The 14,696-nt window shown below is 42.1% G+C and overlaps 1 protein-coding gene across 1 annotated transcript in view; it reads left to right on the plus strand.

Moving 5' to 3' along the window:
- Positions 1 to 10,538: 10,538 nt before the first annotated feature.
- MAP2K1 (mitogen-activated protein kinase kinase 1) overlaps positions 10,539 to 14,696 on the plus strand; it is an 80,676-nt gene continuing 76,518 nt past the window's right edge. Inside the window, exon 1 of the mRNA XM_082383403.1 lies at positions 10,539 to 11,123. Coding sequence (XP_082239529.1) covers positions 11,044 to 11,123 — 80 coding nt within the window. The 5' untranslated portion in view covers positions 10,539 to 11,043. The remainder of the gene's footprint in view (positions 11,124 to 14,696) is intronic.

The raw sequence follows: 14,696 nt of genomic DNA on the forward strand, positions 1-14,696 counted from the left end.
GAGTAGCCCCTGCTCACCGCAACTAGAGAAAGCCTGCACACAGCAACAAAGATGCAACGCAGCCAAAAATAAATAAATAAATATATATTTTAAAAAAGGGCCATGTGAATTAACTGACTATTTTATTTTATAATTGTTCTCTCCCATAGTCTTAATCCTTCAAGGTGAGAATTTTTTTTTATGTTTACATTGCAAATGGCTAAATGTCTTGAAGTAAAACAAAATAATTTCATGTGAAAAAATTACATATTTTTTATTGCCTATGAGGGCAGAAAAGTTAGGACAAAAAGTTTTGAGTAAAAGCCAAGAAATATTTCTTTTTTATAAGAAGGCACTGCAGTACATTACAGATGGAGTTTTTTTAGAAACTCGCTAAGGATTTTTCCTTTTCTAAAACAGGACGATTCAACAGATAGTTTTACAGAGTATAGAAAAACACATGAGGAGGAAGGATTCTTTGGGTTCAGGGAGCTCTCAGGCAGGTAACACATTGCTATGGAAAGAGCCTGGGCAGGTGAGACACTAGATCCCAAATGCATGCCGCAACTAAGAGTTTGCATGCCACAACTAAGGAGCCCGTGCCACAACTAATTTGCCATTGGTTTATAGTGTAACCCAAACTTTTCTGGATACCAATATCTTCTAAAAACAGAGATCACACTGGATCATGCTGCTTAATTTATATGCCCTGGGACATTGTTTACAGGGTCTGGCCAGAAAGAGAAGGGTTATCTATTCAACAAGTATTTATTGATTGTCTATATGCCAGGTATGGTTCTCAGAGCTAGTGATGAAATGGCGAGCGTGACAGATGAGGTGAACCAACAGGGAACCAAAAAATAAACAAGTAAATAAACAAAGAAGATAACGAAGGGAGAAAACAAAGTGGTATTGTGACAAAGAGTGACAAGAGGGACAATGTACTGAGGATGAGGAAGTGACACCTGGGCACAGTCTACAGAAAGAAGTAGGCAGCCAAGCAAAGGGTGAAGACTGCTCCACACTGAGTAAACAGGAACAAGCAGGTGTGTTCAGAAGGAGGAAAGAAGGTCACGGTGGCCAGAGTTTGGTGACTAAGGCGGAAAGTAGGATGAGGTGAGGTCTGGTGCAGGCAGAGCTGGAAAGTTCTTTTTTTTTTTTTTTTTTAATATTTATTTAATTGGTTGCACCGGGTCTTAGTTGCGGCAGGCGGGCTCCTTAGTTGCAGTTTGCGGGCTCCTTAGTTGTGGCACGTGGGCTCCTTAGTTGCGGCATGCATGTGGGATCTAGTTCCCTGACCAGGGATTGAACCCAGGCCCTCTGTATTTGGAGCACAGGGTCTTAACCACTGGGCCACCAAGGAAGTTCCAGAGCTGGTAAATTCTGATGAAGGTTTTGGAGATGGAGCCACTGCTGGGCCTTAAGTGGGAGACTAATGTTTGTTTGTTTTTGAAGATCCTCTAGCTGCTCTATGGAGAATGGACTATTAGGCAGCCAGAGGGAAAGCAGAGGTCCAGTTAACATTCTTATGTTTGGAAGACAGAACTTAAAGGCAGCCCCATTCCTGATGTTTGTGGGACCCAGGGCAAAAGGTCAAATGGAGGCCAAATACCAAATGCTTACCTATGCAACAGTGATAAATTAAGCTGCAGTTCATGAAATAAAATGTTCTATCCTCCTATCTTGAAAAATATACTTTCACAACAACATGGAAGTCTAAGATGGAATTGAGACTTCTCAGATTCCGTGGAATGCCATAATGCACCTTGGGGAGAGCCGGCCCCCCAGCCTTCCTCCCTCTGCTCCCTGTTCTCATCTCCCCTCCAAGTCCATCCCACACTGCAAGGGTTTTCACCCACAGGTGCGTGGACTTCCAACCCATGAGCCAAGCTCTGTCCACACCTCTTTCAAATAGTTCCTTGGCCACACTTGGGCCTAGGGTAGTCCACACCTGGGCGTAGTATGCCACTCTGTTCTCAGGAGGATGGATCAGGGAAAGAATCCCTGCAGGCCCTGCACTGTTTAGAGAGGGAATTCTGGAGTCTTGGGTGACCAGAGAATGGTCTAGAAGCTGGGGCACAGGCTCTGTGCAGGCATGACCCTTTGGCCCTGAGGACTCCTCATGGTGTGGTGAGGGGTGTGGCCAGACAAGGGCCAGAGTGGAGGGACTTCCCTGGTGACACAGTGGATAAGACTCTGTGCTCCCAATGCAGGGGGCCCTGGTTTGATCCCTGGTGAGGGAACTAGATCCCACATGCGTGCCGCAACTAAGGAGCCCATGTGCCACAACTAAGGAGCCCGCCTGCCGCAACTAAGACCCGGCACAACCAAATAAATAAATAAATAAATATTTTAAAACAAAAAACAAAAAACAGGACCAGAGTGGAGGCTCTGAAGCCCAGGGCCAGAGCAGGACTCTTCAGAGTTTTCTGACAGTTTGGATGTGGGTGGTGCTGGGAAGAGAGAAATCAAGATGATTAGAGTGGGGTGAGGGAGTGGAATCAAGTGCTCCAGTTGAGGTATTTTGAGTTTGTGATGCCCACTGAGACATCCAAGTAGAAATTCCAAGGAGGCAGTTGGTTGTGTGTCTGAAACTCAGGAGGAGAGGTCTAGACCAGCAGTAATAAAATTGGGAGCTCATCAACATATAGATGGTGGAGGTCATGTAAGCAGAGAATGTAGACAAAAAAAGGGACTGAGTCTGAGGCACTATCAACTAATAAATGCTCACCAGCAAAATCTGGAGAATACTAAAAAGTACAAAATAAAAAAGAAAATAGTCTCACCCATACTTTTACCTCCTAAAAATAAACACTGTTAACATCTTGAGATATGTTCTTTGTCTTTTCTCTCTCAATCTCTCCCTCTCTCTCTCCATCATATACATTTACACTGTATTTTAATAATAAAATGGTGCTCATATGTACATAATTTTTATAAGTGCTTTTGTCATTATTTTTGGAACATTTTCCCGTGCCATTACATTACTCTTTTAAAGAGAGATTTTTAAACTGATGCATTAAATTTCATCATGTAGATGTATCATAAAATCCTCTATTTTTGGACATTAATTTTTTAAGATAATATAATCTATTACTTTTTTAACACAGAGAAATTCAAAGAAGGGAAGCAAAAATTGCCCATAATCTTCCTGCCTAGGAAATATCAGTTCATTTATATGGACAGAAAAATCTAACAAAATACAAAAAGGTACAAAATGAAAAGTGAAAGCTTTTCTTCCCACTCAGTAAGTCTTTCTTTCTAAAGGTAATTACTGTGAACAAATTCTTGTATTTTCTTCCAAGGGGGAAAAAAACAAAAAACAAAAAACACTGAATTCAATAAAAGAGAGCAAACAAGTTGAGTATAAAAAGAAAAATTAATTTGTGTCTACAGCTTGTTATTATGAGTAATGCTGAAATATACATCTCTGTTGTATATAAATCTGTTGTGCATATCTCTGCTTATTTCCCTAAAATAAATTTGAACTGTATGCATTATGGACATTATATGAAATTTTTTTTTTCAACAGTTTATAAACTAAGTTTGAAGGACTCTAGATATGTCAGTTTCTAAGTTTGGCCCCAGATTCATAAAACTTAAAAGAAGTGTGGATTATGATCTATTCAAATCTATTGAACTTACGCCAAATATGGTTTGATACCACCTGAAATTGAAGGTATGTATCAAAATTAGAGAAAGGGGTGGTAGATAAAGGAAAAATAATCATATTATGGTTATTTATGGCATGGCCAAGATCTTTAGTGGCATTATAACTGGAGATACTTGAAAATGTCACAGCCAAACAAACTTACCTGACGACTATCAAATAAAACTAATTTTACCTATCTATTATTTGGCAAGATACCAAGACATTTTAGAAGATCATTAGCCTGGCAATTAGAAGATGTGTCCCTGTTCTACCCCTAGCTAGCTATGTAACCATAAAGGACACCACCAAACTCACTGAGGCTCAGTTTTGCTATTTATAAGATGGGGTGATTGGATACCCTGACCCCTACGGTCTAGCTCTAAAATTCTAAAATGAACTCAGTCTCCCATTCTCTTTACACAGAAGCCCCATATCAGATACTAGACTAGGATCTAGTTATAAAGGTCTGTCTATTCAGAGAAAGCACATGCAGAAGCAAGAATAAATAGCTGTATGGCTCAGTAGTAATTCTAATGACACAACAGTGCTATCATTATAATGACAGTAACAATACTTTATATTTTATGAGACTGTACAGTTAAAACAATCTGACACATCGCAGAGAAGAGATTCCTTGCTCCCTGGGAGTATATAAAACTCCAAAACACGTTGATGTATCAATCAATATAATTTAAAATATCTTAAAATATACATAAACCCAGATTACATGTCATGCACTGTTCATTGTTGGAGATGACACTTTTTAAGGCAAATTCTAAACTCTCTGTAAGGTGACCTGACCTCTGAGCAAGAGTGTGAATTATAAAAAGATTGACAGTCAGATGTTATGATGGCTCTACCCATGTAGGTCATATATGCTCTTATCACAGCTCCCAAATCTCTGTAGATTAAATGGTCACTTTCATTTTAAATTTCCTGCTTGTAATCTTTGCAAAGCACTTGGCAGGAAAAGGATGACTCAGGGGTTTCCCACTGAGTAGAAGAAAGCATGGAAAAAAAAAAAAAAAAGAAAGTCCAGTGATGATAAGCATTCAAATAAATGTCCTGGGAAAGATTTGTTTCATCTCAAACCAGATTAGAGATTAAGAATGTCCGGGATCCTGGACTGATTCCAAAGGAAGTCAAGACTTCCTTCTCCACAGCTGCCGTCTAGGAAGCTAGTATGTCCCAAGTGTATCTTCTTTCACTGTTCTCCCCAAGGGTGAAAAGCAAAGTACCACATCTCCTCTCTTGGATGCCAAGCCAGGGCGAGGTCCCTACACCCACTCCCCTCCAAAAAAAGGTGCCAGATCTGACATCCTGTCTGGTTGAAGCCACATCCTTAGACAGCAATTGAAATTGCATCAGCCCTCACCTTGTTGAGGCACCTTTTCCTTTAAATGAAGGGCAAGTGACCATTAAAAGTGGCTCCCAAAATAACCCAGTGGTTTCGCTACATTTGGAACGTCTGACATCCAGAATCGGGGAAGCGGATGTACCTCCTCTATGAAGGGGGAGGGAAGGCAGTGTTACCCTTCCCACTGTGACCCTTCACTCAGTTACTCAATAGGAACAACTTGCCAAACTCGCAGGAGCTTAAAAATCTAGACAATGGATTATATTCCTTAGCTATTTATTTAAACATTAAGAAAAATCAGCCCCACCCTGAACAGAATGAATTACAGGCAAAGGGAGTTAATGGTAGTAAAAGCCTCTAATAAAGAGTCAGAGTTCTCTCATGACTCGAGAATAGAAAAAACTGGTATTAAAATGAAGAAAAAATGTAAGGTAGAATTGCTTCATATGGATTAACTTCTGTTTACAATAATGACTTTTTTTAATTTTGAATTTCCCAACTGAATTTGTCATAATAAGAGAATAAAAGATCTTAATTTGTAAGAAGAAAATATGGACTTGCCTCTAAAATAAAACTCATAAATTGATAGTATCATAAAGTTCACTGATCCTATAGTATCAACTGTGTGAGTATGGCTAAGATGAACACCATAATGAGCACCATTATGAACTCCATAATGTAAAGAGAAATTATCATTGAGTAGTGTATCATGAATGGTTCTTATTATCTTTTTTATACTATTCTAGTTTTTTTCCCCCACATAATAAGCTGATATTAGTTACATAATTTTTTTAAAACCCACAAAGTTTGAAATAAAACCCACAGAGACTTCCCTGGTGGTCCAGTGGGTAAGACTCTGTGCTCCCCATGCAGGGGGCTGGGGTTTGATCCCTGGTCGGGGAACTAGATCCCACATGCATGCTGCAACTAAGAGTCTGCATGCTGCAACTAAGAAGTCCCATGCCGCAACTAAAGATCCCGCGTGCCGAAACTAAGACCCTGCACAGCCAAAATAAATAAATAAATAAATAAATAAATAAATAAATAAATAAATAACCCACAAAATACTCAGAAGACCTAAATGTTTTCATGTGAGAAAGGCTGATATTTTCTTTCAATCTAAAAAACAAAAGATAAATAAAAATACATTTCAGTCAGTCTGACCTATTTTTTGAGGGAAAAAAAAGTTTTCTCATGATTTCTTTTTTCCACCTGCTTTATTGAGATATAATTGACATATAACATTGTGTAAGTTTAAGGTGTACAATATGTTGAATTGACACAGCTATATATTGCAAAATGATTATCACCATAGCATTAGCTAAGCCTTCCATATCGTTCCCTAATTACCATTTCTGTTTTGTGTGAGAACATTTAAAATCTACTCTTAGCAACGTTCAGTTAAATATATAATACAGTATTATTAGCTATAATCAATCACCATAGTGTACATTAGATCCCCAGAATTTATTAACTATAACTGGAAGTTTGTACCCTTTGACCAATATCTCCCCATTTCCTCCACCACAGTCCCTGGTAACCTCCACTCTACTCTCTATTTCCCTGAGTTTGGCTTTTTAGATCTCACATACAACTGAGATCATACAGTATTTGTTTTTCTCTGTCTGACTCATCTCCCTTAATATAAGGTCCATCCACGTTGTTGCAAACGGCAGGATTTCCTTCTATCTCATGGCTGAATAATATTCCATTTTGTCTACACACTAGGTCTTCTTTGTGTATTCATCTGTTGACCAACACTTAGGCTGTTGCCATATCTTGGCTCTCGTGAATAATGCTGCAATGAACACAAGAGTGCAGATATCTCTACCAGATAGATCTGGTAGATTTATTTTTTTTTTAATTTTTGACTGTGTTGGGTCTTCATTGCTGAGCATGGGCTTTCACTAGTTGTGGCAAGCAGGGGCTACTCTTCGTTGCAGTGCACGGGCTTCTCATTGCAGTGGCTTCTCTCGTTGTGGAGCAGAGCCTCTAGGCACGTGGTCTTCAGTAGTTGCAGCACGTGGGCTCAGTAGTTGTGGCTCAGGGGCTCTAGAGCACAGGCTCAGTAGTTGTGGCACACGGGCTTAGTTGCTCTGCGGCATGTGGGATCTTCCCGGACCAGGGATCGAACCCTTGTCCTCTGCATTGGCAGGCGGATTCTCAACCACTGCGCCACCAGGGAAGCCCTGGTAGATCTATTTTTAATTTTATGTTTTCTTGAGACACCTCCAAAATTTTATGTTTTTTTGATGTATCAATTTGCATTCCCACCAAAAATACCCAAGGGTTCCCTTTTCTCCATGCTCTGCCAACACTTATGGCTTGTCTTTTTGATGATAGCCATTCTAACAGGTGTGAGGTGATAACTCACTGTGGTTTTGATTTCCATTTCCTTGATGATTAGTGATGTTGAATAATTTTTTTTCCTCTAGTAATTGTTTTATTGAAGGGTAACATAGATCCAGAACATAGATTGTTTTACTGAAAGATAACATAAATCGTAACTGGAACACACTTTCCTGTGATCTCCCCCCAGATCAAGAAAGCAAACATTACCAGTACCCTAAAAGCCTACTTCAACTCATCTTCCTGTTACTTTCCTCCTCAAGGATAATGACTATCCCAACTTCTACCACCATAGATTCGATTTGTCAGTTTTGAGCATATATATATATATTTCTTGTGTCTTATCTTCTACTCAACAGGATGTTAGTGAGATTAATTCATATTGTTGCAAGTAGTTGTAGTCTATTTTCACAATGCTGTATTCCATTGCATGAATTTACCACAATTTATCCATTTACTGTTGATGGACATTTGGGTTGTTTCCCTAATAACTATTATGAATAGTGGTGCTATGAATATTCTTATACCTTTTTTTTTGGTGAACATATATATTGATTTCTGTAGGTATATGTCCAAGATCAGAATCTCTGGGTCATAAGATAGATGTTCAACCTTATAGTACATACTACCAAACAGTTTTTCAAACTGGTTGCTCAAATTTATACTCCCACCATCAGTGTAAGAGAATCCTGTCCTAGTTGCTCCACATCTTACCAACATTTGATATTACTTATCCTTTTCAGTTTAGCCAGAATAGTAAGTGTAGTATTATAGAGTTTTTTATTATTATTGTGGTAAAATATACATAAAAATTTTACCATTTTGACCATTAGCAAGTGTATACTTTAGTGGCATTAGGTACTCACATTGTGGCTTTAAGTTGCATTTTCCTGATAACTAAAGAAATTCAGCCTCTTTTCATGTCCTTTTCTAGTTAAGGTGTAGGAGTTCTTTATATATTATACATATGCATTCTTTTTCCAATATATGTTGCAAATGTCTTCTTTCTTTTTACCCCCCACACCCTTTTTTTTGGCCATGCAGCGTGACTTGCAGGATCTTAGATCCCTGACTAAAGATTGAACCTGGGCCACGGCAGTGAAAGCACCGAGTTCTAACCACTGGACCGCCGTCTTTTTACCCTTTTTGAAGGTCAAAATAATTAACTTTAATGTAGTCTAATTTATCATGTTTTTCCTTTATGATTTGTGTTTGTGTGTGTGCGCACGTATGTCTTGTTTAAGAAATCTTTGCCTACCCTAACGTCATGAAGATATTCTCCAATATTTTCTTTTAAAAGTTGTGTTTAGTTCTATAATCCATCTAGAGTTGATTTGTTATGTATGATGTGATGTAGTGGTCAAGACTCATTTTTTTTCCCGTATGGATATTCAATTGACCCAGCACTATTTATCCAAAAGGCTACCCTTTCCCCCACTGCATTGTATTGTTATCTTTGTCATAAATCAGGTGATCAAATACAGATGGGTTTGTTTCCAGACTCTATGCTACTCCATTGGTCTATTTGTCTGTTCTTGTGCCAGTGCCTTAAATACTGTCTTAAATACTCAGTCTTAGATGAATCTTGATATATGGTAGTGTAAATCCTCCAGCTTTGTTCTTCAAGACCCTGTTAGCTATTTTATTTTTCCCCTGAATTTCCTTGTTGATGTGGTGGTTGTTTTAATAACAGCTTTATTGAGAGACAATTCACATACCATACAATTTACCCATTTAAAGTGTACAATTCAATGGTTTTAATAAATTCACAGAGATGTGAAACTAACACCACTATCAATTTTAGGATATTTGCATCACCTCCTAGAGAAATTCTTTACCCTTTAGCTATCATTCTATTATACTATTCCTTGCTCAACTGTCCCACCAAACTCTAAAGCAATTACTAATCTACTTTCTGTCTCTATAGATTTGCCTGTTGTGGACATTTTATATAAATGAAATCATAAAATATGTGGGTTTTTGTGACTTGCTTCTTTCACTTAGCGTAATGTTTTCAAGGTTCATGCATGCTATAGCACGGGTCAGCACTTCATTCCTTTTTATGGCCAAGTTATATTCCATTGTATGGATGTACCACATTTTGTTTATCCGTTCATCAGTTGATGGACATTTGGGTTGTTTCCACTTTTTGGCTGTTATGAAAAATGCTGCCATACATTTGCATAAACATTTGTGTACAAGTTTTGTATGGATATATGTTTTTCATTTCTCTTGAGCACATAGGAGTGGAATTGCTGGGTCATACGGTAACTATATTTAACTGTTTGAGGAACTGCCAGATTGTTTTCCAAACTATCTGCACTATTTTACATTCTCATGTTAATCTTTAAACAATTTATAAAAAATGTTTTAAATCGAACACTTTATATACATAATAACAAAACATTCAAACAGTACCAAGGGCTACAAAATGAAAAGGGAACCTTACTCTCTATATGTTGCAAACAGCTGGGTGGCTACACCCTGCTCTGGACCACCAGGTGCAGAGGCTTACATTGTTTTACACACCTAATGCCTTTAGGACTGAATACTTTAGGAAGGGCAAAGGGGAAGAGATGGACTGAATGTGCATTCTGAATCACCTGAATCATCTTTTATCTCATTAAGCTCTTTATTCACATCTTATTTCTTCAAGTTTTATAGAACTGGAATTATTGGTAGAAAGGGCTTTTTTTTTTTTCAAAGGCTTTAAAAATACATTCCCAATCTGCTCTCAGAAAAGGTTGCCCCAATTTAAAGTCTCATCAGCATTGAACACCCATCTCCCTGTACCCTCGTCAGTAGACTAGTACTGTGTATTACCGTTTTATATGTATCTTTCTACTTGCCTGTTCCTTAGGTGCAAGGAGTCTCTGGACAACTTGTCTATTCCTCGACGCTGCCTCTAGAAATAAGAAGGGGTCCTTTTCTTTATTCGTTTTATTACTTCATCTCCATCAACGTGACTCGGCCCGTGGGCTACAGTCACCCCAGCGGAGGAGACCGCGTGGCGACCAACTGAGTCCAGATCACCTCCCTCCCCGGTGCGTCCACCTGGGTGCCTCTGTGCGGCAGAGGGCGCGGTGGAGCCAGCGCCGGACCCCGCCCCCAGAGTAGCGCGCCGCGCCCCGTGACGTATTTCCGCGTCATCTGCCGCCGAGGCGTGTTCCCATTGGCTGCCGGCGAGGCAAAAGGGGCGGAGCCGAGTGGGAGTGTGGAAAACGCAGCTGCCCGGGGCGGGGGCGGGGGGCAAGGCTTCCCCCTTCCCTATCCTTCCCCACCCCTCCCCCGCCCTCCAGTCCCTCTGGGACTACTGCGCCGAGTCGCTTGGAACACGGCAGTGGCGGCGGCGCACTTTCCCGGACTGTAGCTGGAGCAGCGCTGTGGTGCGCGCGCGGCGGGGCCCCTCGAGCCCCGGGGACCGGTGGACTGAGGGAGAGCGGGAGGGAATCCCGGGCTGCCGTGCTGCGCCGGCGGGGAAGCCCTTCGATTCCCTGTGAGCCGAGCAAGTGGGGCGTGGGTCTCCCGAGACCGCCACTGGCCCCCTCGGCCCTGAAGGGACCGCGCAGGGCGCGCCCCCCGAAGGCAGCCCCCGGGCCCGCGGCCCTGACTTGGCCCCGCGCGGCGGGCGCGGGGCAGCTCAGAGGGAGGAAGCAAGAGGGGCCGCCCTCCCCTCGGAGTTGAGAGCGCCTTCCCCGGGTCCAAAATGCCCAAGAAGAAGCCGACGCCCATCCAGCTGAACCCGGCCCCCGACGGCTCCGCGGTTAATGGGACCAGCTCGGCTGAGTAAGTCTGGGGGGAGGCGAGCACCGGGGCCGGGCTGGGGAGGCCGGGGCCCGGGCGCAGGAGCCGAGTCGGGTGTGCGCGGCGCGCGGGGCTCCGCTCGGGTCGTCACGTACGTCTTGGGCTGCCAGGCGCGAGGAACTCCCGGCTGCCGAGGTATCGGTGACTAAGCACAGATTGTGCGCCTGACTCAAGACCAGTCAGTGGACCCAACGAGTCGCGATGCCCCCATCCCCACCCCTTTCCCGACCCTTTCAGCCATCCCTGATCTCTGGTCATTTTCCTTCTCCCTAAAAAGTAAAAACCGGTTCATTGCCCGCCCCTACCCAGCTCTTTCCCCCCCAGATCCTCTGCAATTCTGGCCTGTAACCGGGAGAAGGGAGCAGATGTCTTGGAAAAATTAAGATCGCATCTGCGTCTTTGAGACCAACTCGGTATAGAGTGTGGAGTTGGGACCTGTGAGCAGTCCTCACCTTCGTACCTGACACCTGTGGGCTGGGAGTGCCTAGTTGCGGCCGCTGCCTGGCCAGCGGGGGCGTGTGTACACCGACATCACAGTGGATTTTCGCTTGTCGACTTTGGGGGCTCTCATTCCTTGGCCTTCCTGGAAACTCTCTTGTCTCGAAGGGAGCGGTTTTTCTTTTCTTCATCTGACTTTTTATTCATTCATTCATTAAACAAATCTCATCAGTGTCTCTCCTGGCTGTTCCTTGCTTGACCATAAGCCCTAACTTCCGACCTGAGACATGACACCATGGTCTGGGAAATCACACACAAGGTGCTCCATCTCTGCAGCTTCCAGTGTTGCTCACAAACCAGTACTTTGTTTCATTGAACAATGATGCGGCTGTTTCATGGATGTTTCTGAGTTCCCACAACTCTTTTGCGTCCTGGATAAGGGACAAGACTGTCTGAGGGAGAAAGACCCGGCGAGCTGGAGAAATAACCAGAAAAGATTTAGTTCTTAATCTCTTACCTGCACACTGGAGACTTTAGGAAGCCAGTTGATGAAATGAATAGATTAGGCTTGGATCTTCTCCCCTTTGGTGATTTCTGTAACCTTCCTTTGACTCTCTCAATTTTAATAGCCTGGGGACCTGTTGGCTTGGTGGTTCTGTCCATCCCTGTAATGATCACAAGGCCAGTGGTGGACAGACCTGTGATGTGAGCTCAACCACATTCCTCAGACAAATTCCTTTCTTTCTGTCTTTCTTTTTTTTTTTTTAATTAATTAATTTTTGGCTGCATTGGGTCTTAGTTGCTGCGCACAGGCTTTCTCTAGTTGCGGTGAGCGGGGGCTACTCTTTGTTGCGGTGCGGGGGCTTCTCTTCATTGCAGAGCACGGGCTCTAGGCGCGCCGGCTTAGTTGCTCCGCGGCATGTGGGATCTTCCCAGACCAGGGCTCGAACGCTTGTCCCCTGCATTGGCAGGCGGATTCTTAACCACTGCGCCACCAGGGAAGTCCCCAAACTCCTTTCAATACTGTAGTGTCTGTTTTGCATGATATTAACTTGTACAGGTTAGTGGATTACTTTGCAAAGATTGGTTCAGTTTTAGTGTACAGAATTTTATCCCCTTAAAATAGTCTGAAAGCCCCCCAGGGCAGGGAAGGACAGGACAAATTTTGAATGTTGTGGCCTGATCATATGCTCCCGTTTGATTTGGAGGAGGGTACTGAGTGGAAGTACCTTCTGTTGTTAATTGTGACACCACTGCTGTGTTCTTGCAAAGGGGAGGAGTTTTGTTATAAGAAAACAATACTGGGAGGAAAAGAAGAAACTCTCCTGGAGTTGGTGGCAGATACGCTTGGGTGGGACTGGGAGATTCTAAACAGTGGTTAAGAGGTTGGATTCTGGAGTCAGGCTAAGTTTGTGGTTTTGTGACCTGGGACAAATCTCTCTCGGGCTTAGGTTTAGTTTTTTCACCTATGAAAATGGGTCTAATGATAGAACCTATTTAGAGTAGTTGTGAAGATTAAATGAGCTAATAGTAGGAAACCTTCCATGAATGTTAGCTGCTGGTACCTTTGTTACTGGGTAGAGAAGGCCGAAGGAAGCTTGGTAAGGTAGTTTCCAGTCATGGCGGTGGATATGTGTGTTAAGGTGCCTTAGCGTCTGGATAAACGACTCTCCCTTGCTCAGTTTTCTGTGCCATGTGCACCTACCTCCATGACTCATTGCTGTGTTACAATAGGAGGCATCTTTGTGTAGGCTGTCTGAGACAAACAGGGACTGTTCGCCTATGTTTCCTGCCACTAATAGGGGGAAAGCTGTATACATCTACATCTTTCACCTTTTTCAAGGAAAGCTGATGTACTCATGATTTCTGTGATTAGACCAGGGCACAAATTTGAACATTATCATACAGTGTAAACGAAAGAAAAAAATCCATTGACATTAAAGAACTCTTGGTACTAAATTGGCAAGGTTGCTTCTCTGTGGCTTTCTGGCACCTTGAGACTGGTCTCTAACGTAGCACTTACCCCTTTCAGACAGAGCTGGGTTATGTGGGACCTGATGTCTATGCAAGTTCCGGGGGTCCTTGAAGAAAAAAATGCAAAAATATTTCTTCTGCAAGTTTGTAAAAGTATATGAGCATATTGCAAGGGTGCTAAGTTAGAATGAAATAAATTGGAAATAAGATCATATCATTTCCCTGTTTAAAATGTTTTCATGGTTTCATTGCAGTTAGAATAAAATCCAAACTCCTTATATTGGGCTATGAGCCTGCTGCTATCCCCCTCCTGCCTGCCCGCCACCCCAACTCTTTAACCACATTTCCTGCTGCTCCTTTCTTCCGTTACACTGATCCTCTTTCACTTCCTCCACGGGATGGTCCATACTCCCTCCAGACCCTTGCACATGCTGTTCCCTTTGCCTGGAATGAATCATCCCTTCCTGTTCCCAAGCTAGGAAGGAAGCAATCTTCACCTCTCTGCATAAATGTCATTTCCTCAGAGATGTTCACAGACCACCTAATCTAAGATAGGTCTCTCTTTCTCATGTCACCTGATTTTTTAATGACATTTCTTCACTGTCCACAATCTTTTTTAGGGTATTTTAAATATTTCTCTCTTCTGTACACCATAAACTATAAGCATAGGACTGCCCTTTTTGGATTCACTGTTCTGTAAGTAGTACCTAGAATAATACCTGGCACATAATAAGTGCACAAATGTTTGTGGAGTGAATCAGTGAGTGAATGAAATTTCTAATATTTGCACGTGTTTAACAAACCTTTTAATGCCTTTTCATTTTTTTCTCTTATTTTCCCCTTTACTCTCATTCCCCCTTCTCCATTTCCCTTTTTTTCACAGGCACCATCTCACCCACTCTAGGTTATTTAATATATGGTCTTATAATTCCACCCATTTGTTGGCTATATGTGTGCCTTTGGGAGGTATTCAATAGATAGTATCGTTTTGTGTAATTCGAGTGCTGAATGATATTGTACTATTATTCAGCCTTAAAAGAGAAGGGAATCCTGCCATTTGTGACACCATGGATGGACCTGGAGGACAGTATGATAAATGAAATAAGCCAGACACAGAAAGAAAAATACTGCATGATCTCAATT

This window comes from Balaenoptera borealis, assembly GCF_965194805.1.
Source record: "Balaenoptera borealis genome assembly, chromosome: 3".
Taxonomy (NCBI): domain Eukaryota; kingdom Metazoa; phylum Chordata; class Mammalia; order Artiodactyla; family Balaenopteridae; genus Balaenoptera; species Balaenoptera borealis.